The 26,019-nt window shown below is 25.5% G+C and overlaps 7 protein-coding genes across 7 annotated transcripts; 2 read left to right on the forward strand and 5 right to left on the reverse strand.

Annotated features, from left to right (window-relative positions):
* Window positions 1-2,571: 2,571 nt before the first annotated feature.
* On the forward strand, window positions 2,572-2,913 carry PmUG01_11036600 (conserved Plasmodium protein, unknown function; the record flags this gene model as incomplete). Its single annotated transcript, XM_029006024.1, has 1 exon — window positions 2,572-2,913. One exon carries the CDS (start codon window positions 2,572-2,574, stop codon window positions 2,911-2,913), a length of 342 nt encoding a protein of 113 aa, XP_028862554.1.
* Window positions 2,914-3,424: 511 nt separating this feature from the next.
* On the reverse strand, window positions 3,425-4,483 carry PmUG01_11036700 (mitochondrial ribosomal protein L46 precursor, putative; the record flags this gene model as incomplete). The annotated part of the gene is made up of 1 exon (XM_029006025.1): window positions 3,425-4,483. One exon carries the CDS (start codon window positions 4,481-4,483, stop codon window positions 3,425-3,427), a length of 1,059 nt encoding a protein of 352 aa, XP_028862555.1.
* Window positions 4,484-6,459: 1,976 nt separating this feature from the next.
* PmUG01_11036800 (pyruvate kinase, putative) lies at window positions 6,460-9,437 on the reverse strand (the record flags this gene model as incomplete). Its single annotated transcript, XM_029006026.1, has 3 exons — window positions 6,460-7,093; window positions 7,782-8,499; window positions 9,251-9,437. The coding sequence occupies 3 exons, from the start codon at window positions 9,435-9,437 to the stop codon at window positions 6,460-6,462; spliced, it is 1,539 nt and encodes a 512-aa protein (XP_028862556.1).
* A 3,338-nt stretch (window positions 9,438-12,775) lies between these two features.
* On the reverse strand, window positions 12,776-13,885 carry PmUG01_11036900 (conserved Plasmodium protein, unknown function; the record flags this gene model as incomplete). Its single annotated transcript, XM_029006027.1, has 1 exon — window positions 12,776-13,885. One exon carries the CDS (start codon window positions 13,883-13,885, stop codon window positions 12,776-12,778), a length of 1,110 nt encoding a protein of 369 aa, XP_028862557.1.
* Window positions 13,886-14,928: 1,043 nt separating this feature from the next.
* On the forward strand, window positions 14,929-15,363 carry PmUG01_11037000 (conserved Plasmodium protein, unknown function; the record flags this gene model as incomplete). The annotated part of the gene is made up of 1 exon (XM_029006028.1): window positions 14,929-15,363. One exon carries the CDS (start codon window positions 14,929-14,931, stop codon window positions 15,361-15,363), a length of 435 nt encoding a protein of 144 aa, XP_028862558.1.
* A 715-nt stretch (window positions 15,364-16,078) lies between these two features.
* On the reverse strand, window positions 16,079-19,072 carry PmUG01_11037100 (conserved Plasmodium protein, unknown function; the record flags this gene model as incomplete). Its single annotated transcript, XM_029006029.1, has 1 exon — window positions 16,079-19,072. The coding sequence occupies one exon, from the start codon at window positions 19,070-19,072 to the stop codon at window positions 16,079-16,081; it is 2,994 nt and encodes a 997-aa protein (XP_028862559.1).
* A 1,857-nt stretch (window positions 19,073-20,929) lies between these two features.
* PmUG01_11037200 (Sec14 domain containing protein, putative) lies at window positions 20,930-23,884 on the reverse strand (the record flags this gene model as incomplete). Its single annotated transcript, XM_029006030.1, has 1 exon — window positions 20,930-23,884. One exon carries the CDS (start codon window positions 23,882-23,884, stop codon window positions 20,930-20,932), a length of 2,955 nt encoding a protein of 984 aa, XP_028862560.1.
* Between the last annotated feature and the right edge of the window lie 2,135 nt (window positions 23,885-26,019).

Consider the following 26,019-nt stretch of genomic DNA (forward strand, 5'->3'; position numbering starts at 1 on the left):
AGAAAAAAAAAAAAAAAAGCAAGCGAACATATCTTTTTTTAGTTCATCTCAAAATATTAATATATTCCATCAACTTTTAGCAAACAGAAGATTATTTAAGCGAACATATGTGAAATTGTTACATATAAGTTGTACGCAAAAAAAAAGAAAAAAAAAAAGTAGAAAGGTGTCTTTTAAAACATAACAAAAAAAAAAATGTAACACATAGATGTCTAACTGTGAACGCAAATATATGTACATATATGCATAAACATATGTAACGGCAGATCGAATATCACATCGCAAGATTAACCTTTGAAAAATGTTATTTTAACATCATTCTTTTTTATTTTATAACATTTATGTTGCAAAGTAAAATGTACATAATTATATAATTACACCTGATTTTTAACACACATTTTGATGTTTTTTCTCTGTAAAAAAATTGTGCTATTTATATGTTGTAATTAAACAAAATTGTGGGTACTGCAAACCAGCTGGATGTTAATATAATATATATGTACATTCATATATATTATATGCATATATATGTATATATATACATATATACTTTTCTGATTAACAGGAAGAGTGAAATAATTTGTTGCTAACATTTCGCATATATTTTAAATAATGACAAATGAAAAATAAAAAAAAAATTTTATCTTCGATGACTGTGTTTTATGTCAAAACGCGGGGAATTAAAAATGCTATGCATGGTATAAACCGCTTATGTAATTATATATTAATATATATACTTTCGTAAAAAAACAAAAGGTAAAAATAAAAAAAAGTCCGCTGTTACATTTTGCGCATTTACTCGCTTTCGTACAGTTTTTTATATTAACGTAAGTATTTGCATATACAAATGTGTAAATATATATATATATATTCACAAAATTTTTTACTGTTTTAATGCCAATTTTATTTGCGTTATTTGTTATATTTTTTAACCGTGTTGCATCCCACCATTTTTTTACATTCACAACAAATAAACAATGTAACTGTTATAAGTGAACATAGATTATTATTAATTTACAATATACATTGATTAATGAACAGAAAAGAAAAAAAAGGGAAAAAAAAATTAATATAATTGTAAACACTGCGATGTCCAATTTGTGGATAATTTTTTTTTTTTTAGTCAAAAGAAATGAAGTTAATATAAATGTGTTTATATAAGCACGCCAATTGGTTTGTATATATATATATATATATGTATTTATGTATTTATGTATTTATTTATTTATTTATTTGTTTATTTATTTATTTATTTATTTATTTATTTATTTATTTTATTTTTGTTTTAAATTGAATTATTTAAGAACTCATTATAATGCAAAAAGATGAATTTTGTAGCCGAATGGCCAGCATAAGTTGAAATTAAAATTGTCCATACGAGAGGAAATTTTTTCGTTTTTTGTATTTACTGATGTTAAGGAGTGTTTTGGAAAGTGAAATATAAAAACGAAATAATAATGAAGTAATAAAAAAAGTAAAGAAATGAAGATGTAATAAATATGCAAAGAAATGGAAAAAGAAAAACGTCTAATTCGACAAAGTTCAAAATACAGTCACCTATGACATTTATAAAGAAAAATATCTTTTCCTTTTTTATTCTGTAGCTTGCGTTATCAACTAATTTTTAAATAAATTTATGATAATTAAACGCGTGTAAAATATTTCCATATGAAGATGTGCATTTAATATGTATTTTCTTTTAGAATTTAAATTTTCAATGACTGAAAATAATAAAACTTCAATGAGAAAAAAAAGAAATAATAATATAATAAGGAATAATAAACAAGAAAAAAAAGAAAGTAATGATATTATAAGGAATAAAAAATGAAATTTAAAACTTCCACCTTCAAATCTTTTTATTTTTCCTTCAAAGGACCTTACGCATGCAAGCTTGCACATTCACAGGCGCTTCATTAACTTTGACTTTGTCTTTGTCTTTCAATTTGTATTTATGCTTTTTTTTTTTTTTTTTTTTTTTAATTTACTAATAGCTCTCTGAATGACAGAATAAAAATAACATCATTTGATTAAATTCATAAACTAACGATATCACTAAAATTTAAAGGGATAAATAAAAGAGCTAGCCAAAATAAATTTTCTCAAACTTTAAAAAAGAAAAGACAGTTGTTCACAATTTAGTTTTTTCAAATATAGCACTTTCATGAATTAATAAGAAAAAAAAATATACATACATGCGTAAAAGTACAAACCTATATATATACATACGTATGTATATATATACGTTATATAAAAATATACATGTATATAAATATATATGTATTTTAGAGATACTATAGAGTTCCCATAATATTATATATCACCTTTTTACGAATATAACTCATATATTTATAACTGAAAAGTTTATAAAAAAGTAACGAATGTTATCATGTATATTATTTCTTGTATATTCAAATATTTTATAGAATAAGAAAAAATAAGGAGACGAATGCAAAGGGCGTATAAATATCGTCTTGTCTTATAACCCTACAACAAATATGTTTAAATAACTTTACTTTTTCCCCTTATATCTCAATCTTCATTATATCACATTTTTTATTTTATTTTAATTAAATGGAGCGAGAAATAGAATGCCAAACGGAAGCCCTTAACTTATCAGAGGAAATAAACATTTCTGAAAAAATAAATGACTTATTAGTTGCTTATGCAAAAAGTATAATATTGCATAATCCAGCTAAGAATGACGAAAATGAGTATGTAATAAAAAAAAAAATATACGAATGGTCGAAGGAATATTTTAAAAAATTATATGATGAAAATGAAGGTAAAAATACAAATCTTGACAATGATTGTGATGTGAAATATGACCCCAGTGCTACTTCTACAGAGAGTAACGCAATAAAAGATCAAATTAAAAAGGAGATGACGAGGGTAAATTTTAATAGGAACAGTTAATAAAAAACATAACAAAAAATCCATATTTTTGTAGCACAAATAAGAGAAGCTTTATTTTGTGTCATATTTGTCTGTCTATGTTTGTATATGTGCCTGCATATATAGTACGTGTATTACAGTAAACATATATATATTTATATAAATAATACCATGTGCTCCCCTTTTTTTACCATTTCGCGCTCATATACAAATGTGTATTCATAAACTTAATATGTGTGCATATAACTTAAAAACTTATTAAAAAGTCCAACAAAAAAATGATTGAAGTAATTGCACCTCTATGCATAATTGAAAAGCTGTAGATTCTCAGTACAAATAAATGCATAATAAATAAAATTTGCAAGAATATAATTCTTTTCTTTTATGTTCTTTCCCTTGTGTACAAATAAATGGACTCATGTATAGTTAACTAAACGTGCATATATGTACACATATGTGTTCATACTAACCTATATATGTACACGCTTAGGTAACTACCCATGAATGCATATATTTCTCCCTCCAACAAACATCATGTTAACGGTATTGCGTCTTTTATTACGTGATATTTGTTCACAGACAGGAAGTTTTTTAATTCTGAACGAGACATCCAAGCAAAGTCATTTATATACTCATTTTGTGATATGTCTAAATTAATATCATTATTTATATAATGAGCTCTATAATAAAAAATTTTCCTTCCGATAATTTCGTTATGGAGAATAGGAAATTTAAATTTCCTTTTGTCAAAAGTGCAAGGACAATAACCAATGAAACATGGCATTTCGCACTTTAAATGTTCTGAACATAAATATTGCAAATTTTGTCTAATTGTTAACTTTTTTTTAAAATCTATCACAGGAAACATCCATTTATTTGTCTTTTTATATTTAACTATTAAATATAAAAAATTATTTGGTTTTCTTTTAATATCTCTATAGTAATATTCATTTGTATTATTATCTTCTTTCTTTTTAATTTTTTCATTTATGTTATCTGAAACATCTTTTTGTTTTGTTTTTTTCTTTTCTTTTTCTATCAAAATATTTTGTATTCCTTCTATGGAAAATAAATTTTCCAAGTCTTCTTTTTCAGCTTTTTTCTCCTCATCTTTATTATGTTCCTTTTCCAGTTTTATATCTTTTTTTTCATACTTTTTATTATTTTCTATGTTATTCTCTTCAGTATTATCTTCATTTATTTTATCATGAAATGAACTTAAATTATACTTCATATGTAAAAACTCTTCGTTTACTTCTAAATTATTATTTGTTCTTAAAAGCCATTTATCTTTAAAATCTTCAAAGTCTTTTTCAAATTCCTCCTCAACAAAGTTTAATGGAAATCTATCAATGCACAAAGATACTTGTACTTTATATTTATCATGAACTACTATTTCTTTTACTTCCATAATATTTGTTTTGGTTAACCTTGAAGAAGTATCACTAGCTTCTCTTAAAGGAATATTTTTTTTTTTTAAATCATTTTGGTAAGTTATATTTTTCTTCTTATTAAAAAAAACACATAATTTTTTGTTCCATATGGGAATATAACTTTTCAGTAAAATTTCCCCCAATACGCCTTTTTCCATGAATCTGCTTATCATTTTGGAGTAGTTCCACTTTGGCGTATTGTGTTCGATCGCTTTTTATACACACATATATATGTATATATATATATATATATATATATATATATATATATATATATATACTCATTTAGAACGGAAACACCGATAGATACCTACGACGTTTTCACGTCCCTAATTAAATGTACATATATACACATACATATGTACTTTTTGTCAAAAAAACTTTGAACACTTTACATGTTATATATAACATCCAACAAATGTGAACTTCCCTTTCAATTAGCAGATATTAGTTTACAATTACGTTCCTTCACATTTATATAAATGCCATTATAAAATAAATTACACGTTTTTTAGATATATAATACATACACACAAGCCCACGTTGTTTACATTTATGCCTTCCCCCTATGGGCTTACATACTCTTTTAAAGCAAATTTAAAGAGTATTAGGAATGTATTGTTAATATGATTGTAATATACCCATATATATTGCTACCGCTTTAACTTGCCTTTAACAGAAAACAAATAGAAAAACCTGCACAACATATACCCTCAACTATAGTATATATTAGTACGTTATTTTGAAAGTTATGTACTTATGTACACATGAGCTTCAAAATTACTCCCAAGCACTGGGGAAATCTACTTTTATTTTTGTACTATATAAAAATTTCTCTACAGAAAAATAAAATATTTTCTCTTTTTAAATATTTCATTTAATTTGTGCATATTCAAGGGGCTTTTTCATGCGTATTCCCCTTTGCATTATATTTTTATTTCTTCTTTTTTTTATGATAGGCCTTTTATATTATAATTTAAAAAAAAAATTATGTAAAAATTCTTACAATATATTGCAATTTAAAAAAAATTTTTTTTTTTTATGAACCAGTTAGGCTATTTCACATTATATTTAATTGAACACATCAATTATATTTTAAATATAATATCAATCGTTATGAACAATTTTAAAATGTACGCTATATTTGCATTAACCAATAAACATTTTTGTCTCTTAGGAATGAGTATATAAAACAAAAAAAACAAAAAAAAAATAATAATAATAATAGTAGCATCAAAAACGACAGACTTAGTTAAGGTGTTACTACTATTATGATGTTTTCGCCATTGTCCATGCATTATTATTTATGTGAAACCTTAATTGTTTATACACCTTAAGGCGTAAAGGCATGTTAATATACCTGTTGTAAATCCGTTCTTGCTGTTCTGTTTCTTATCTATATCCTATATTTTTCAATATTTTCACCTGTTTGCACATTTGTACAATTTTTTTTTTTTTTTTTTCCTCTATTGTCGTGTATATATATATACATATGCATACTACGGAACGCGTAACAGATTAATTTGCTCAAAAAAAGTTTAATTCATTCTAGTTAAATTTATTAAAAAACAGATTAAAAAATACGATCTTATTTTTTTTTATTGTGAGAAAATGAAACCATATCGAGTATTCACTTTTATGATTCTTTATATTTTTTTATTTTATCTTATATATATTTTCTTTTTATTTTATTTATATTTTATTTTTAACTTTTTTTTTTTTTTATTAACTAAAATAAAATGCAATTATTTTTTTAATCAACATATGATTATTAAAACACTTCTTTACAGTATAATGTGGATTCATTCGATGGTTAATTCATAATTTAAATATTTATTTACGCGTTCAATAAATGTTCAATCTCTTAAAAGTTGATTATATTTTTATTTTTTTCTATTTTCTCTCTTTTCAAAAAAAAAAAAGGATATACATAATAAAACAAGTTGGACTTAAACATCGTTGGTATATTTCTTATTTTTTGCATTAACAGTTATTTCATGCAAGTACTGTTTCTATTACTACGGGTCTGTCCCTTTCTGTGTTTTTACATGTATACTTTCGTAATATATGCAAACACATGTAAACATATATATATATATATATATATATATATATATACGCATTCACAGCGTGCTTATTCTATCTTAATTACTTTCATTAAGTTAGTATTACCAGCGACTTCTTCTTTAATTCCATGAATGCAAATTGCGTTATCTCCAACTGCAACCAAATTTCTTTCTTTGGCAATTTGAATTGCATTCCTCAAGACTGTGTCTGTTCCTTGGAATGATCCGACCTTAATACATGTGATTCCTCTGTGTACATTTAAACATCTAACAGTTGAATCGGAAGCACTAAGAGCTAATATGGTACAGCTTGGTTTATATTTGGCTATTAATCTAGCAGTGTATCCTGTTTCTGTTAAAGCAATAATTAAACTAGCGCCAATTGATTCTGCTGTTTCTACTGCTGATCTAGCTACTGCTTCTTGAACACTTATTGGAGTATCAATTGTGTTAACCAAGGATTGATATAATAACTTGTAATCAATGCATGCTTCAGCTTCTAAGCATATTTTGGACATAATTGTAACAGCTTCAACTGGGAATTTACCACCAGCTGTTTCACCTGAAAGCATAACACAATCAGTTCCATCTAAAACTGCATTAGCCACATCTGTCACTTCTGCTCTTGTAGGTCTTGGGTTCTTGGTCATGGATTCTAGCATTTGAGTAGCTGTTATAATTGGCTTTCCTTGTATGTTGCATCTGAAAATTGTTAAATAAAAGGGAAGAAGAGAAATATTGTATACTCAAAACGCAAGGTGATACGGATATGTACATTTACATAAGGAAAGAATACATATTTATAAGTTCACAGGTACATATGCTGATACATGTGCAAGAATATATGCAGGTACATCCACTAACACACATACATAAACAAAAAGGTGCATGCTAAACGGTAGAACAAGAATGTACATGCGTTGTTATCTTAATTTAACACTAAATGATTTTAAAATAAATGAAGCAAAATGAACTTCACATATATATAACCAATCAGCTGACTTATAAGATAAAAAAATAAAAGATTCGAACAAAACGCTCGTAATCGTAATATTAATTCATTTTTATTATTTTATGCATCACTATTAATAATATAAAATAAATTTGTGATTTTAATTTATATTTTTGGTGATGCAAATGTGTGTAATGCCCTAAAGTTGCAGGAGCGCGGAAAAATAAATGGAAGGGCAAGGAGGAAAATGTAGGCACAAGGAATTTTCACATTAAAGAAGTATACATATACTTCACAGATACATATACTAAATATGTATTTATGATAAGTATCATAAATATATAACATATATATATATATATGCATGAATGCATTTATATATGTACGTGCAATAACACACATTTGCGCACATCTACATTTCGTGCTCATTAATATTACTTCGATATCATAAGCTTCTGGGCCAAGAAAACTTTTTCCGGTGAAATTTCCATTCCTAAATCTCCTCTTGCAATCATGATACCATCTGATTCTAATAAAATTTTATCAAAATTAATAATACCTTCAATATTTTCTATTTTAGGAATAATTTTTATATGCCTTCCTCTTGGTCCTAATAAATTCCTTATCAAACGAAGATCCTCAGCTGATTGGATAAAAGAAGCAGCTATGAAATTACATCCCATTGGAATTGCAAAATTAAGAATATCATTTTTATCTTTTTCACCTATTATTGGTAAATCAACCTTAACATTTGGCAAGTTCATATTTTTTTTCTCTCCTATGGTTGCTGTATTTAATACTTCCGTTACTACATGATCATCATGGGTTTCTAAAACTCTACAGCTAACTGATCCATCTGCTATTAATATTATATTACCTTTTTTTACACTCTGTGGTAATTTTTTGTATGAACAAGCAATACATGTTTCATCACCCAAAAACTCATAATCCGTAACTAGCTTTAATTTACTACCTTCTTTTAAAGTGACCTCTTTATTTTTTAATAAACCTGTTCTTATCTCGGGTCCTTTTGTATCTAGCAACATACCTAACAAAACATTCGGTCTTTGTTCCTGCGCCTTTAAAACATTATTAAACATTTCCCTGTGATCATCATGCGTTCCGTGCGAGAAATTTAAGCGGCATATGTCCATTCCTAAAGGGATGGAAAGAAAAGAAAAATATCAAATAAAATAAAAAAATAAAATAAGGAATAACAAATATGGAATTAATAATATGGCATAACAAATATGGAATTACAAATATGGAATAACAAATATGGAATAACAAATATGGAATAACAAATATGGAATAACAAATATGGAATACAAATATGGAATAACAAATATGGAATACAAATATGGAATACAAATATGGAATTACAAATATGGAATACAAATATGGAATAACAAATATGGAATTACAAATATGGAATAACAAATATGGAATAACAAATATGGAATTACAAATATGGAATTACAAATATGGAATAACAAATATGGAATTACAAATATGGAATAACAAATATGGAATTACAAATATAGAATAACAAATATGGAATAATAAATATGTAATAACAAATAAGTAATAACGAATAGGTCATAAGGAACAAGCAATTACCAATACGGCAAAACAAAAAAGAATATACAGTAACACACAAAACATACTAAAACATGGACTACATGGTAAAACATGAGGAACCAAAAATAAATAAAACGCAAAGCACTAAAAATAAAACAACGTAACAAAACACAATAACAAACATATGAAACTAATGTACACTGAGGTTATATAAAATCAAAAGATAATACTCCAACATCTGAACAACAATAACAATATAATTTAGATAAAAAAATAATATTTATTCAGTTTATTTTCTATATTCATCTTTTTTTTCGTAAACGAACCTGCATCTATAAGTTTTACAAGTGTTTCCACGGATTTACATGCTGGACCTAGGGTACAAATAATGTGCGTTTTTTTAGAGCGCAAATTGACTTTATCACTCGGTTCTAAAATTTGCCTCAGCGTTATATTAGCTGCACTTTGCAAGCTCGCGCTCGAAGAAGAATTTTTAAATTTATAAGAACTCATTATATTCTAATGTTTTAGTTTGAAATGTTTTATTTTTTATTAGAATAAAACGTAAGGATTAAAAATAATTAGAAAAAAAAAAAAAAAAAAATTATACGTTCAAATAGTTCTGTAATATATTCTGAAATGTTTATATTGGCACTATGATAAATTTTTACTTCTTCTTTTTCCTTATATATTTGAATAAAATTATTCAATTATTCTTTTTTTTTTTTTTTGATTTCTCTTTATTTTTTTCGTTTTCAGAAAGGAAGTAATATATTTATATGTCAACTACTCATGAAGGAAAAAAGTATAATTATAGTGTAATAATGTAGAGTAACTAATAATATAATTAATATAAAATAAGATATAGCCAAGCATTAAGATAATATATATAAACACCATTTAGCACAAATAAAACTACAATAAAACATATAGAAAATAAAAAAAAAGCATTTATAAAGCATAAGAATAAAAATAAAAATATTAAAAAGAATTACAGAAATGTGAAATGAAAATCTAAACAGTAACACCAAATTATAAAATAACGATAGGCATAAATATTAAGTTATATATATATATATATTCGAATATGTATATATGCAATATGTATATATAAATATATAATTATACATTGCATATATATATGTTGGTATGTATATATATTTATATATATACATCTCAAAATGCAATGAATACTTTTTTTCACTACATGCGTAGGATGGTGGTTATATATTTTAGAAATTTTTTAAAATAAACTATATGTTTCACTCAGTATAATAGGGACTATATGTTATTTTATTATTAAAAGAAAAAACATTAGATATAAATTATTTGAAGAATTAGCATTTTATAACACATACTACTATATTCTACTATAAAATAAATAATATATTTTTATGAGTACATGTATGTTATGAACACATATTAAAGGGGGTATGTGAAGTTATAAGTCCTACGAAAATTAAAAATATACTTTTCGTATAACTATATATATATTATTTGTATAGCTTAATCAGCAAGTGAATACTTATATATATTTATATATGTATATTTATATGTATATATTTATATGTATATATTTATATGTATATATTTATATGTATATATTTATATGTATATATTTATATGTATATATTTATATGTATGTATTTATATGTATGTATTTACGTTTATATTTACGCATATACGAATATGTAACATATGCACTATTAAGTGCATTTATTATCTGCATTTTGCTTATTTCGTAAGTTTAAAAAAAAAAAAAAAATTGAAAAAAACATCAAAACAGCATAGTTATTATATAAACATGAACAATTTTAAAAAATACAACATAAATATACGCAAATAAAAGCGAGGTTTTAAGAATATCAAAAAATTAAAAAGTGAGATATCAGTAAAAGAGGGGATATATTTATTTTTCGTCATTCACATATGGAATAAATTGAGAATTGCGGATTGGAAAGAAATTTATAAATATATTTTTTTTGAATATATAAAAAATTTTCATGTAATTAAGTTATTTTGTTAAATTTATTTTACATTCGTACGTAAAATGTACAGCGTTTTAAGGGTAAATCGTGTTTATAAATTTGAATTAATTATTGTGTAAAATTTGCGAAAATGGTACATATAAATTCTTGCATATTTTATATACGTGTATAATATGTACATATACATATATATATATATAAATGTAAAGATGTCTTTAATCATTTAAATAGCGCATTAAACAAAGTTAATTACGTGCGCGTTTGTAATCTTTTTTTCAAATATGGATGAGCTAAATTTCTGCTTCGTATATAAACTTTTAAAATAATAAAGCTAATTAGCTTAAATATGTTTTTTCCTATCACTCATATTCTTTTTAAATTTTGTATTAAGTAGTCTTCTGAATTATCTTTACACAAATTGTATTTAAAATTAATTTAAAGTAGTATTTACGCTTTTTGTTTTTTTTTCCTTTTTTTTAACAATTTACGATGCACAGAGGTGTATGAAAAATACTCCGGAGCCTACATATGTGCCAGCATAAATTAATTATTTATTGTTTCCCCCCTATAGGTGGAGCTCTTTGTTTTTATATTAATTTATACATGTATATGTATATATATATATATATATATATATATATATATTTATATATAATATTCACTTAGCGTTTGAAGAAAGAAATTATGACGTATCTTAAGGAATTTGCTTCATTGGAGGGATGAAGATTTATTTAATAAATTTTAAAAAACCATGCACATAATAAAATTTTTACCTTTTTAAGAGAAAATACCCTTTTCATTTTATTTTGCACATTATATAGCACAATATATGGAACTTCAATTTATTCCTTTTTTCTTCCCACTATTGACCCTTTTTTTCATTTCTTTTTTAGTTTTTTATTTAAAATGTGAAATCCTTTATTTACTATATTCCTTTTGGAAGGTTAAAATTAGTGTGTGTTCAAGTATAGGTATTTATATACTTTTAATGATAAGTGTGTTAAGTAAAAAATATAAATAATCGAATAAAACATTACGGAAAGAGGTTACGCCTACATGTTTTTCTTTTTTTATTTTTTAGTACGCCTTATTTCTTTTCTGTAGGAAAAAGGCCTTGTTTTTTTTTATATATTTCGCTTTCAATTGAGGAGTAGGAAAATTAAATTATGCTATAAAGTGTACCACGTATATTATTGGAAGTATATTATTATGATATTAAAATTACATAAGGTTTTTTTTGAAAAAAAAAAAAAAAAAGCCGAAATGAGATGAAGTGAAATTAAAGCAAGTAAAAGTATATATAGTTATATATTTCCTAAAAAGTAAAATGGGGCGTTTGCTTTACCTCAACATGACAAACAAAATAACTGCTTAAACGCGTGGAAAGGTATATTCCCACACTTTTAGTTATTTATCTATATCAACTGCTTTACTGTTATTAGCAGCTGTTATTTTACTTTTTTTAGATTAAAAATTGCGAAGTACGTTGGCTTTAAATTAATATATGTGTTCCATGTATATGTTTATGTGTAGAGTCATGTATAAACATGCACTAACAACACAATATGATATAAAAAACTTGAAATTTTTGAAGGAACGTATTTTTATCGTACTCAAACAAAAAAATCATTAAAAAGTAAAATGTACATATAAACTCTTCAATGCATGTTTTAATTTGCGCAAATTAAATTAAACGAAAAGAACAAAAGGAAAGGAAACAATTATTCATGCCTTATAATACATAATGAATTAAACAGTCATCAATAAATGGGGGTATAAAAAAAAAAAAAGAAGGGAAAAAAAGAAAATACCCTCTACCCCTTATTTTTAACAGTATTCTTTATAATACCATTTACAACAAAATTAAAAAGTTATATTATTTTCCCTTAGGGTAGCTTCTACCAACTGAATTAAGCATTTAACACTTTCACCGCCGCTAGTAAACCCTGAATAATGCACAAACGTTAACCCTTTTATATTTGAGACTTTTTCTAATTCGGAATTTTTCAGTCCTCTAAAACTAGCAGGAAATGGCATTCTTAAGGAAAAGGCTTCATTTTTTTTTGAGATGGCACCACATCTAATATTTCCATACCTGTCATTATAAATGCAAAATAAAATTTCCTCTTTTATATTAAATTCTTCTTCTATATCATATAAATGATCATAATATGGACAATTTTTTTGTAGGTATATTACTTTACCCGATTTGTGAAAATTATATCTATTGTTAATAGCTTCCATTGTCATACTTTTTGCAAAATACCATACATTTGAATAGTAATTTACAAAACTTGTAAATTCTTCTTTAACAATATTCGATGCTAACATAAAGCGCTCATTTTCATCAACTTGATCATCTAAAAAATTTGGATTGAAACTATTTACTCGATGTTGCAGAGTTGTATTTATTTGATATTTGGCTACTCCTTCATATTGATTAATTCCATTATCTAAAGCATCAACAGATTCGATAAAAGCTGTATATATTTTATCATACAATATGTTCACTTTGCTCTCATCCGTAATATTAAAACCTTTTCTAAAAACATCTTTAGCATAATGTTTATATATTAATCCTGCGCTACTTAGTCGTATTGTGTGTTTTTCATCTAGCGTGTCATTAAACTCCTTCTGATGATGATCATATCTTTTCTTTTCATGATTATACACACCTCCTACATCTACTACAATATCACACTGATCTAATGTATCTTGATCACGGGTTCTTATAATTTTAGCGTCTTTATACTCAGGTAAAAATTTTAACATAACTGTTGCTAATATTTCATCCGTATGAAAACGTCCTGAATGTGTCCCTATAACTTTTTGCATACTTGACTTAAAAATGAAATAAGTAAATAAAATTTTTTTCAAAGTATTTATTACGTTTGTTTTTCTGTTTCTAATGCTGCTATTGTGTAAAATGTATCTTGATAGTTGTAAATGGTATTTCGCTGCAAACGATTTCATAAAGTCCTTACGTTTAACTTCTTTTAATTTTTGAACTTCTTATTATTTCAATTTTGAATCTAATCACATTTCAATTTCAAAGCTTTCAAAAATTCAATAATAAAAATTTCAAATATTTCTTCCTCTTTAAAAGATTATAATTAACTTTCTACAGATACGTTAGCGTATTTATGTGTCAACATTTTAAATGGTTAAATAGGTATTTTTTGGTTTTGATATATTTGTTATTTTGTTTTATTGCACCATAATGTTTTGCCGTTTTTAGGCCCATTTTTTGCCTTTTCTTTATCCCATTTTTATCTTTTTTTTTTTAATATTAATTAGTAACACACATATACTGCACTTGTTCGTTTGAGCGCTTGCATTTTTTTGTCGTTTATACTTATATATGCCACATTGTCGCTATTATATAAATATATATATATGTGTGTGCTTACATAATTTTTTTTTTTTTTTTTATATATATTCTTTTAATTTTTTGTGGCTATTTATAAAGTACTTCACATAATAAATTGACGTTAACTATAGTTAACTTGAAAAAAAAAAATATATATTTTTTTTAATTATTATAAGAAATACACCCAAAATATGGAGTAAAAATAAATAAAAAAGAACGTAGAAGGGGCTTTTTTTTCGTAAGAATATGTTTACTCCATTATTCAGTTTTTGAGCTTAACTTCATTTCAGGCTATTAGCTTGTAGAGGTTTTATGAGTACCTATAGCAGATAATACTTTGATGATTTGTTTTTAGCATATACTTTTTTGCAAGTTTTTTCATAATACTTACGCATACTTATGGTCTAAATACGTGAACATATGTGCATGTGTAATGTCCATTGTACATGTATTTGCACATAGATGCTCACAGAACACGTCAACGAAGGCATAATACGTATACATATATATATATATATATATATATATATACACAAATGCTTAAAGAGTTGCATGAATATATATATGCATATGTATTTGCATATGTATGCGTATATAAATATATGTGTATATAAAGTTGAATGCTGAAAGTGTGACTTCACTTAACATGTTCAGGTATGTTATATTTGGTATTTCCGGCTCGGTTAGCGGATGGGTTTTAAGAGATATAGTGATTTGCTTAGTTAACAACGTAAATTCGACCAATGGAATATTATTAAATAAATTTATATGTAGTAAAGATGATTATGTAAAGAATACTTCTAACGAACTTAAGTACTGCTTTGACCAACTAGAATTAAGTAAAGGTTTTAATAATTACAATATATATTTAAAGGAAAAAAATTATTTTGTAGAAACATTATATATTGAAAAATGGAACAATATAAAGAATTTGAGTGAGCATATGCACAGTGAAAAAAATAAAGAAATATTACATTACTTACAAAAAATGAACATACATTTCTCCCCTTCCTTATTTGTTTTGTTGAAACAGTATAACGGAATTGATACACCAGAGTATTTAAAAAATTATTTTTCATAACATGATGTTATGTTTTCTTCACGTACATATATGTACTGCATATACGTGTGTATATTGAACATATCTATTTTATCAAAACATTTATTTCTTTTTAATATTATACTACTTTTATTTAATTAGTATTTTTTTTTTTTTTTTTTTTTTTTTTTCAAACGTTAAACGAGTACATAATGTTAAAACTTTTAGTTGTCCACGTGTGTGCGCATATATATATGTATGTCTATATGTTAGTTTAATAAAAAGATTAATTTTTACATATGCATATAATTATTCACAATAATTTCCACATGCCCACATAGTTGTTACTTCCACCTCCAAGTTAATAGCAAATGAACTGTTTGAAAAAATGGAAAATTGAACTTGTAATTTTTTTTAACAATATATAGCAAGAAAAGTAAAAAATCATGGCAAAATGGCGAACTGAAAATTATACTTTCATGATGAAGTGGTTCGTACAGTTAAACAAAACAACAAAACAGAGTGGCACTTCACCCATGATATTATAAAAAAAGGAACTTATATAATTACGTTTTATTTTATTTTATTTTTTCTATGTTACTACATTTTTGTCGTGTTACTTCATTTTTTTTTTATGTTCATTATTTTTTATTTCTCCCCCCTTCCTAGCTAGCCAATAACTGACATTTAGGAAAGACAACTCTTTTTCTCTTTACACGTTACAAAAATTGCCTTTTCCTATACTTATACAACCTACTCACCTTTTTATTTTGTTCTCCTTTTCCCCTTGATACATAGAAATCTCTGCTGTGAGGGATTTGATAAGAGTTTCCTTCTCACGTAGTTTCTGTTTTATTTGGGTTATATCTTGGACATTGGTATTCTTTGACCTACTGCTTAGCTCCTTTTGTAATTCTTCACATTCTTTAGTTTTTAACTCAATGATAGCATTTTTTTTCATTGATTCTTCTGTTTTTTCTATTAATTTTTTCTGCACATTTTTAAGTTTTTGTATTAAGTCGAAAGCAGTTGGATCATTTCCTTCTAAGTTTCTCCATCTGTGAATATTTATAGGTTTTTCTAATTCTTCTGACAATGTTTTAACCTTTGCTTGCTCATTAATTAATTCTTTTTTCAACGAGTTAATTTCCATTTTGTTGTTATTCAAAACCTCTTTCGATACATTACTTAACGCATTAGAATTTTTTAAGTTAGAGATAGTCTTATTTAAATTTTTAATTTCTTGCAGTTGTGTTTTATTTGTTACATCTAGTTTATCATGAGATATTTGAAGTAGTTTTAGTTTCTCCCTTAAGGTTGTTATTTGGTCTGTTTTTTCATTTATTTCGTTATTTAATAAGTCTTTTTCTTTTTTTGTTTGATTAAGATTTTTGTCCGAAAATTTTAACTTACTATTTAATTCATTTATTTCTACTTCTAAATTATCTACTGTTTTTTTATCATGTACTATTTGAGTCTTACAATTTTCATTTTGATGTTTGTATCTTTCTATTTGTTCTTTTAATTTTTCAGATTGACTAATTATATTTTTTTTGTCCTCTATCATATCATTTAACATAGATTCTAAATTCTTTTTTTCATTTTTTATGATATCCAGCTCGTTAGTTTGAAACTTGAATTTCTCTTCTAAGCTGTTTAATTTTTCTTTTGTTTCCATCAGAATTTTACTAGTATTTATTTTTTCGCTTTTTATATTTTCATATAACGATTTCTCCTTTGCTAAATCGTTTTTTAGAGAGTTAACTATTTTTACATAAGTACTGATTTTACTGTCTTTCGTTACTAGCTCATTAGTGCTACTAACCACTTTACTATTTGTATGAGAGAGGTCATGCAACAATTTATCTTTTTCCTTAACAAGTGCATGTATTTCTTCATTTAATTTATTTTTTTCTTCTATACCTTTTTTAATATCTTTTTCTAAATTTATGTTACAAATTTTCTCTTTCTTTGCTATTTCTGTATTCTTTTTAATGACTTCATCAATTTTTTCAATTAATTTTTTTGTTTGTTCCTTTTCTATTATCAAATCATTAATTTCTCTTCTCTGGTTTTGATATTTCTGCTTAGTTTCTTCAGTTAATTTTATGATATTCTGAATTTCATATGTGAGAGATTTTACATTAATATCTAGTGATTTCTTCTCTTTCTCTAACATTTTTATTTTATAATATTCTTGATCTAATTTCATTTTGATTTTTGTATTGTTATTAGTAAGACTGTTTATAACCGTTGTGTTGTTCACAATTTCATTTTCTTTCATTTTAATTTCGTTCATAAGTAATTTATTTTTTTTGTTTAAGTCTTCTACCTTTTGTTCATAATCATTGTTTTTTTTTATTATTTCTTTTTGTTTCTTTTCTAATAAATCCATTTTATCTAGTAAGTTTGTATTACTATTTTGCAAGTCTTTATTTTTGTTTATTTGATTGTCTAACAACTTTTGTGTTTTAATTAACTCTTCATTCATATAATTCCTTTCCTCAATTAAAATTTCTGTGTTCTTTTCAATTAATAATTTATCTTTATTATACTCTTCATCTAATTTTTTGTGTTCTTCTATTTCTTTTTTTAACGTATCTATTGTAGTATTTTTTTTTATATTTTCTTTTTTAGCACATTTTAAACTATCATTTATTTCAAGATTTTCGTTTTTTAATTCTTTACTATTTTTTTCTAAATTGTCTACTTTTAATAATATGTGTTCATTTTCTCTTTTTAAAGATTCAATTTCTTTATTTTTCTTTTCTATCTTTACCTCCAATTCTTCAATACTACTTTTTAATGTTTCGATATTCTCTAAATAATTCTCCTTTTCACAACTCCATCTATCCTCTTTTTTCTGATTACTATCAAATAAGACTTGTAGTTTATCCAACTGACCTTGTAGTAGTAGCACATTTTTTTTTTCTTCTTCATAGCTTTTAATAATTTGCTTATTCTTTACCATATTTTTTTCTATCTCTTCCTTTAGTTTTCTTATGTTCTCTTCGTATTGCTTATTTTTTTCCTCTCTTTCTTTCACGAATTTAAGTGTCCGCTTAAATTCTTTTTTTAAATTTTTTACTTTCCACACGCTGTTTTTACCATTACTGCTGTTATTGTTAGTAGGACTACCACTACGGCTGCGGCTTTTGCCATGATTAGGATTAGAATTACCTTTATTGTTACTACTACAATTATATCTTCTATTTATAATGATACTTACGTTTGTGCTTATATTTTTAAGGAAGTTCACTACACCTTCAAAATTGATACTGTTAATATCAGTGCACTCATCACTTGTGTTTACATCTGAACACTTCCCTGATTCATTGTTTTCGATTTTTTTTTTCTTTGCCTTAAACTTCTTCCCATTTTTTATCTTTTTTTTCCTTTCTTTTTCATTATCTTCGTTACTATTACTTGATTTTATGTCTCCATTTTGGCATTCCCCAGCTTTACTGTCCTCTTCACGTGCTTCATTCGCTTCGTTTGTTTCATTTGCTTTGTTCGTTTCGTTCGCTTCGTTCGTTTTGTTCGCTTCGTTCGTTTTGTTCGCTTCGTTCGTTTTGTTCGCTTCGTTCGTTTCGTTCGCTTCGTTCGTTTCGTTCGCTTCGTTCGTTTTGTTCGCTTCGTTCGCTTCGTTCATTTCGCTCGTTTTGTTTTTTTCATTTTTATAATCAATCCCTCCATCCTGCATCTCACTTTGCAGCCTATCATCCGAATTCTCATCAGGGGAGGAAATCATTTTCTACTTTGTCCAAAAAAAATAAAAAATAAAATAAAGTTCAACATTTATATTTTATTAAACGAGTAAAGGAGCCAAATAGACAAGAATGAAAAGGTAATAATGAACGGGAAGGTCAAAATGAGGTCTATATCCTAAGACATTTCAGAATTTTTGGCTATCCTATTTTTGCCCGCAAAACTGGTTGTCTCTTCGGTAGCTCAACACCTTAAAATTTTGTACCGAAATGGAGAGAAAAAAAAGCAGATAACTGGGAAAAAATAGGTAAAAATTGGCAAAACATGGACAAAAAATCTGCTAAAAATGGGCAAAAAGGGAGAAAGAAAGAAAAAATCTTCTAGCCCTTTTCAATCAAAATAGTAACATTACCCTTTTCTCAAAGTGCATATTTCTGACGTGATTTTTTTTTTTTTTTTCAAAAAATACTTATGTATTTTTTCTTTTATATAGTAGGTTATCTGCAATTACACTTAATTAGAAGGTTTATACTGCTCTTTTTCTTTATCATCTATAATTATCATTTTTTAAAAATATATGTCAAAATTCATAATTTTCCCATTCAACGCATGTGTATGCATATTCATATATATATATATAATTATCAATTTTGTCTATTGTTTATTTTATTTTTATTTTTTTTTTTTTGAAAAATTTAATATCTATATATTTACAGTGAGAATCCTATAATGTTATAAAAATTAATAAAATGATAGAGCCCTTTATCGAATTTAGTAGGAGCATCATATTTAAGAGAAAACATATATCCATACATACACATATATGCTTGAGCATATATATGTACATACATAAATTTCTATATATCCTCACATTCATTAAAAATTAATAAAAGTTTTAAATAAGTAAATCCACTTTAACAGCCTACGTAGTTGTCTTTTATTAAATGATGGCGGAAAAAAAAAAAAAAATAAAGGTAAGGAAAGAAAAGCAAAGCAGAGCAAAGAATGAGGAAAGTAAAAGCATAAACAAATGACAAATTCGAAATTACAAAAACAAAAAAATTAATCAGACGGAGGAGGAAGTAAGTTTAAAATAACGATAAAAACAAAACAATAAATTAGAGCAAAAAAGCGTAAAACAGGGGTAAAAACAAAGGAGAAAAAAAAAAAAAAAAAAAAAAAAAAAAAAAACAATCAAATACCATAGAATAATATAAAATAAAATGATATAACATATGATATCCCTGGAGAAAAAGGAGCCGAAATTATAAAATACATAAATAAAGAAAATAAAGATATATACACACTCATAGATGCATACATATGCAAAGACAGTATTGTATTTAAAAAATCCCATATATTGCTTCATACGTAAAATTAATTTTTTTTTTTTTAATTATGATAAGATGGATTGTTAACACATTAGTTAATTAGAAAATGGTACAACTTGTGTATAAAATGACGACAAATTAAAAGAGTGGTGTAATATATATATATATATATATATTTATTTATATCTGTATGGACATATGGATATATCAGTGTTAACTGCCGAGTCTACATAGCCTTGAAGCTACCACATACTGCTTTTTAATACTTACTCAAAATTGATAATTTTCTATAAGTATGCAAAAACAAATATATATAGATGTGCCTAATATATATTCGTTGTGATTCTTTTTTTTTTTTTGGTTACATTTTCTATTTTGCATTTGGGGGAGTATGTACATCTATATGTGTGGTTTTGTGTGCAGATTTGTATGTGTTTATTTATAAGCTTACAATTATATGATTACCTTTATATACTTAAATTCATATGTTTACATTTATATGCTTACATTTATGTGTTCAGATGAATATTATCCTATTTATTTACAATCCCACATCTTCACCGAGACAGCTACGTTTTAGAAGCCGTCTTGTTAAAAAATTGCAAACCAATAATCTTAATTTTCTTCAGTTTCTTTTTTCCCTCCTCGGACACATTAGATTTTATATTTGTGTTAATATCTGACGCACTTTGAGATAATTTCACATTTTTTTTTTTGTTTTCATTACGCAATTCATGATCAATAGTGTTTGTTACATTTGTATCGGATTGAGAAAGATTGCACAGGATGTTCGATTTATTGTAATATTGATTATCAGATGTAGAATCGTCTAACGTGTCCTCTTGAAATTTGTTTTCAGTTGTCAATTTCTTATATGGGCTTTTGGACACCTTAGAACTACGAGAATTAGAGTCATTAATATTAGCACCATTTGTAGTATAAGTGTAATTAGTAGTATTCGCACAATTCGTACTCTTCGAATAATTGGTGTTATTCGCAGTAGTGGTAGCACTATTCTTCTTATAACTTGATGGGTCATAATCTAACCTTTTTGGAAAAATGGGTTTAAGGCTAATTATTGGTTTTTTTGAGCTTAATTTGACACCACAGTTATCGTTTTGTAATGCATTATTATAAGCACTGTACTTACCGTTGCTATCGGTATGTCTACTGCTACTACCGGTATGTCTACTGCTACTACCAGTATGTCTACTGCTACTACCGGTATGTCTACTGCTACTACCGGTATGTCTACTGCTACTACCGGCATGTCTACTGCTGCTACCGGTATGCCTACTTCTGCTATCAGTATGACTACTACTACTACCGCTAGGACTATCGCTGCTAACACTACTACTGGAAGCGCCATTTTTATACACTTTTTGAAAATCCATTGCTGTTTTTCCCAGGCATATTTCAGCAGCTCCTGTGTTCTCGAATTTCTGTTGCGCATTATTACAAGCATTGCAATCTAGACCTATCTTATTTAAGAAAGCATTTTCTGCATATTCTATTTTTTCATATTGTTCTGTGAACTCTTCCATAAATAAACTATTTGCTGCTTTAATTTTATAAAAACTTTTCTTACCTTGTTTATTGTCTTCTTTATTACTATATGTATAATTGTTATTTAAAATATGACCTTCTGCAACTAATGAGTTTTTACTGTTGTCTTCAAAAATGGATACAGAATTTTTGTAGAATTTTATTTCACTAGTTTTGGCCTCTTCTTCATCTAACTCAATCTCCTTTTTTTTTTCATCATCTATATTACATCTCTCTTGTATGACTGTATTTTCAAATTTTTTATTATTTATTTTTAACTTGTTGGTATATCGTAATTTTCCTTTTTCTTTATTACTTTCCTTTTCATAGTTACTACTCATATTGAAGCTACTTAACGATTTTATGATATTTAATGTACTATGGTCTTCTTCTGTGTTTCTTACCGATGGCATGATATTCGATGTGTTCAATGTATGTGCTATGCTATGATGACAATTACCACTTGTTCCACTACTTCGTCTACCATCCCTTCCGTTGCTCCCCCCATTTTTTCTTCTGCTACTTGCAGTAGTATTGTGAGTCAGCGCCTCGACTGTTATATTGTTCTCTATATACTTAAAATAGCACCTCATTGAGTTAAAATTTGACTTAACAATGAGATGGCTTATTAAAAAGGGAAACCTACTTATTAAATAACTAACGGTTATATTCGGCAAATATAAATGTTTTATTTTAAAAAACCATATATGTGAACTTCCAGCATTAACAATATATTTACATTTTGAATTGATATATTTATTATTTTTCAAAAAACTATTATTATCCACATGATATTCTTCCTTCATAACTGAATTGATGAAATTTTTGTTCAGAAAATAATCATTTCCGCTTAGTTTTTTTTTCTTTTTTTTCTTCTTACTTAGACCGTTATTACTACTACTACTCTTCTTAAATTTATTACTATAATTTAATTCCTCATTTAAATAGGAGCACTGTTTTTTCATCTCTTCTTTATTACTATTTTCTATTAACTTCAAGTGCATCGAATATCCTGAGGTTACATATTCATACACTTTTTTATTTATCTCGTTAAAAACATCAAACTTGACATAACTGTTTTTTCCTATTTCTTCCTCCACCTCCTCCTTTATATGATAACAGTTGGGGTAAAAGGAAAAAGGATAAAATATATTATTTTTGATTTCTTGTATTCCTCCATACTTCCTTTCTAATTGTGTTTCTAAGATTTCCTCTCTTAGATAAGGCACGTAATTGGTATCTAAAATTTTTAATTTTTTAGTCATATAGGATGGTGCAAAATTTAAAAAAGATTTTCCAAATGTTTTAAAAAATTTGGGTGCATCAATTATATACATCCTAAACAATCTACATCGATATTTTGAATTCATAATTTCTAATAACTTCATAAATGTAGACATTGGAAATTTTGACATTGATATACCTGAACAATCAATTAAGGATATATAATTTTCTACTTTTCCGGGGATACACAAATATTTTAAAAAAAATTCAAAACAAAAAAAAAATAAATTCGTTAACTTTTCAACATCCAACAATTCAATATTTAATAAATTTATTATCATTATAGGTCTACATTTTTTATCTCTCCCATGCCAATACATTACCCCTTTATTAATATCATGTATAACATCTTTTTCTTTTATAGGAAGAACATCAGATAACCGAAATTCAAAATTACTTTTTATTAATTCTAACGCTTTTGCAAAGTCAAACTGCGCTGAGTACAAATAGCGCAAACACTCATTTTCAAAGAATATCTTATTTATTTTTAACGATTTATTTTTACAATATCTTTTAAATTCACTTATTGCAATTTCTTCTTCTGTGTTAATAAAGGTATTATGAAAAATGTATCTCAGTTTTGCATTTTTGTCATACACATCTTCCTTATTTGGTTCAAAAAAAAATACATTCTCATCTATTGTGTATTCATTTATCTTTTTCTCAATTACCACCTTTCCTCTCGACAGTTCCATAGTAAAAAGCTATGTTTGACTTAGCTTGGATTCACTTAATATGATATATCTTTATTTGAATTATTCACTTTTACTTTATTTTTTTATTTGTTTTCAACTATATCTTCTGATACGATTTTACTGTGTAGTAGCTTCCTTACATGTACGAATTCGGCACATATGTGTATGTATTCCTCTGTAGTATGTACTTTTCTTGTGTGTACGGATTTTTCGCGTACACACGGATTTTTTTGATGTATATATATTTCTCTTATTTGTTCTGTTTGTTCTTATTCTTTATTAGTTTTGCATATTTCTTGCTTATTTTTTTACGTATTTGTTGTATTCTTTTTGCGCATTTTTTGCATACCGTTTGTGTATTTTTTATGTATCTTTCGCGTACCTTTTTTTTTTTTTTTTTTTTTTTACAGTTTTCAGCTTTTTATTTTTTCGCCTCTTTGCTATTTCCTTTTTCATTCATTTGCAACATGCTAATAATAGTATCATTAATAAAATTTGAAAAAACGGCTTCTTATATATAAGGTGATAATACATTTTTTTAATTTTTTAGCATATATGGAATATTTAGTTCTATCTAAATTATGTGAATTGCCCTTTATTACTCATAATTTAAAGTATGTTCACCTAATTAAGAGGTAAATTGATATATTTTGTATGTATATATATATATATATATACATACATTTATATAAATACGTATAAATAAAACTTTGATATATGGAGGAACGCACTCTTTTTTTTTTTTTTTTCTCTTATAACATGTTATTTTTAAATTTCTTACGCATAATAATATGTTAACTTTTTTTTGCACTTGTTAACGAATTTTTCTCGTATTATTGTTGTCATTGAGTAAGTATATTTCTAATGCCGCTAATAATGATGTTACGCTGAATTACTATTTAAACTGGCTTCTATCACTTAATATTATTACATCAACTACCATATAAAGGTCCTTGTTACATAATTATTCGTGTGTTTTCTGTTTTCTGCACTCTTCAAAATATGAACCTTGCTATACTCGAGTAATATGAATAAGGGGCACAAATGTATTTTATATTTTTCATATAAATGTATTACACATGCATATACGCAAACATATATATACGTATAAACACATATGTATATGTATATAAAATATACAAATTAAAATAGTGTGTTATATGATAAAAAAATATTTCACAATTTTTTTTTTAACTCATACAGGTGTACAGAGAATATGAAATGTTTTTCCTTCAACATATTCTGAACAATTTGTGCTACGTATATGAAAATGCTAAAGTACAAAAAAAAAAAAAAAAAAAAAATATTATATTAAAAAAAAAAAAAAAAAAAAAAAAAAGAATGTACATATTTCGCTTATTAAATATATATCAATATTTAAAGTAGTATTGAAACATTAACATTTTTGAAGTCTAAATTGAAGAATATAAATAAATTAATCATATTAGCATTAATATTTGTAATTATAAACAATTAAAACATGAAAGACGAAAAATGAAAGATAAAAAGAAATAAATTAGAAAAACAGAAACAAAAAAAAAGAAAAACAAAAAAAAAAAAAAAAAAAAGAAAAACAAAAAAAAAATGAATAAGCAACATGTATATATTATTAAAGAAATATCTTCTATTCGTTTACTACATAAATATGATAAATTTATGTATATAAAAACGTACAATTTTTTCTATAATTGAAGTCTTTTTTTTTTTTTTTGAGATTTGAATATTTTTAAAAAATGGAAAATGTGGTGAATGTTAAAAAAAAGTTAACATATAAAAAGAAAAGAAAAAAAAATCAACAATAAAACAACTTATTTCTTAGTAACAGTAACATAGAAAAATACGTTATAATTTCTTAATATGTTACTACTGTGATTTATTTCCAAATGGTTATTAATAAGAAATGAACAAACTCAATGAACTCTTTTAAAATTTTATGACAACTTTTATACACATCATGCAAATATATGAATTGTACAGGTCATGTATGAATGTAACGGTTGTGTAAAAATGTATGATTGTACAGGTTATAAAAAAATGTATGATTGTACAGGTTATAAAAAAATGTATGATTGTACAGGTTATAAAAAAATGTATGATTGTACAGGTTATAAAAAAATGTATGATTATAACATGTT

This window comes from Plasmodium malariae (assembly GCF_900090045.1).
Source record: "Plasmodium malariae genome assembly, chromosome: 11".
Taxonomy (NCBI): Eukaryota; Apicomplexa; class Aconoidasida; order Haemosporida; family Plasmodiidae; genus Plasmodium; species Plasmodium malariae.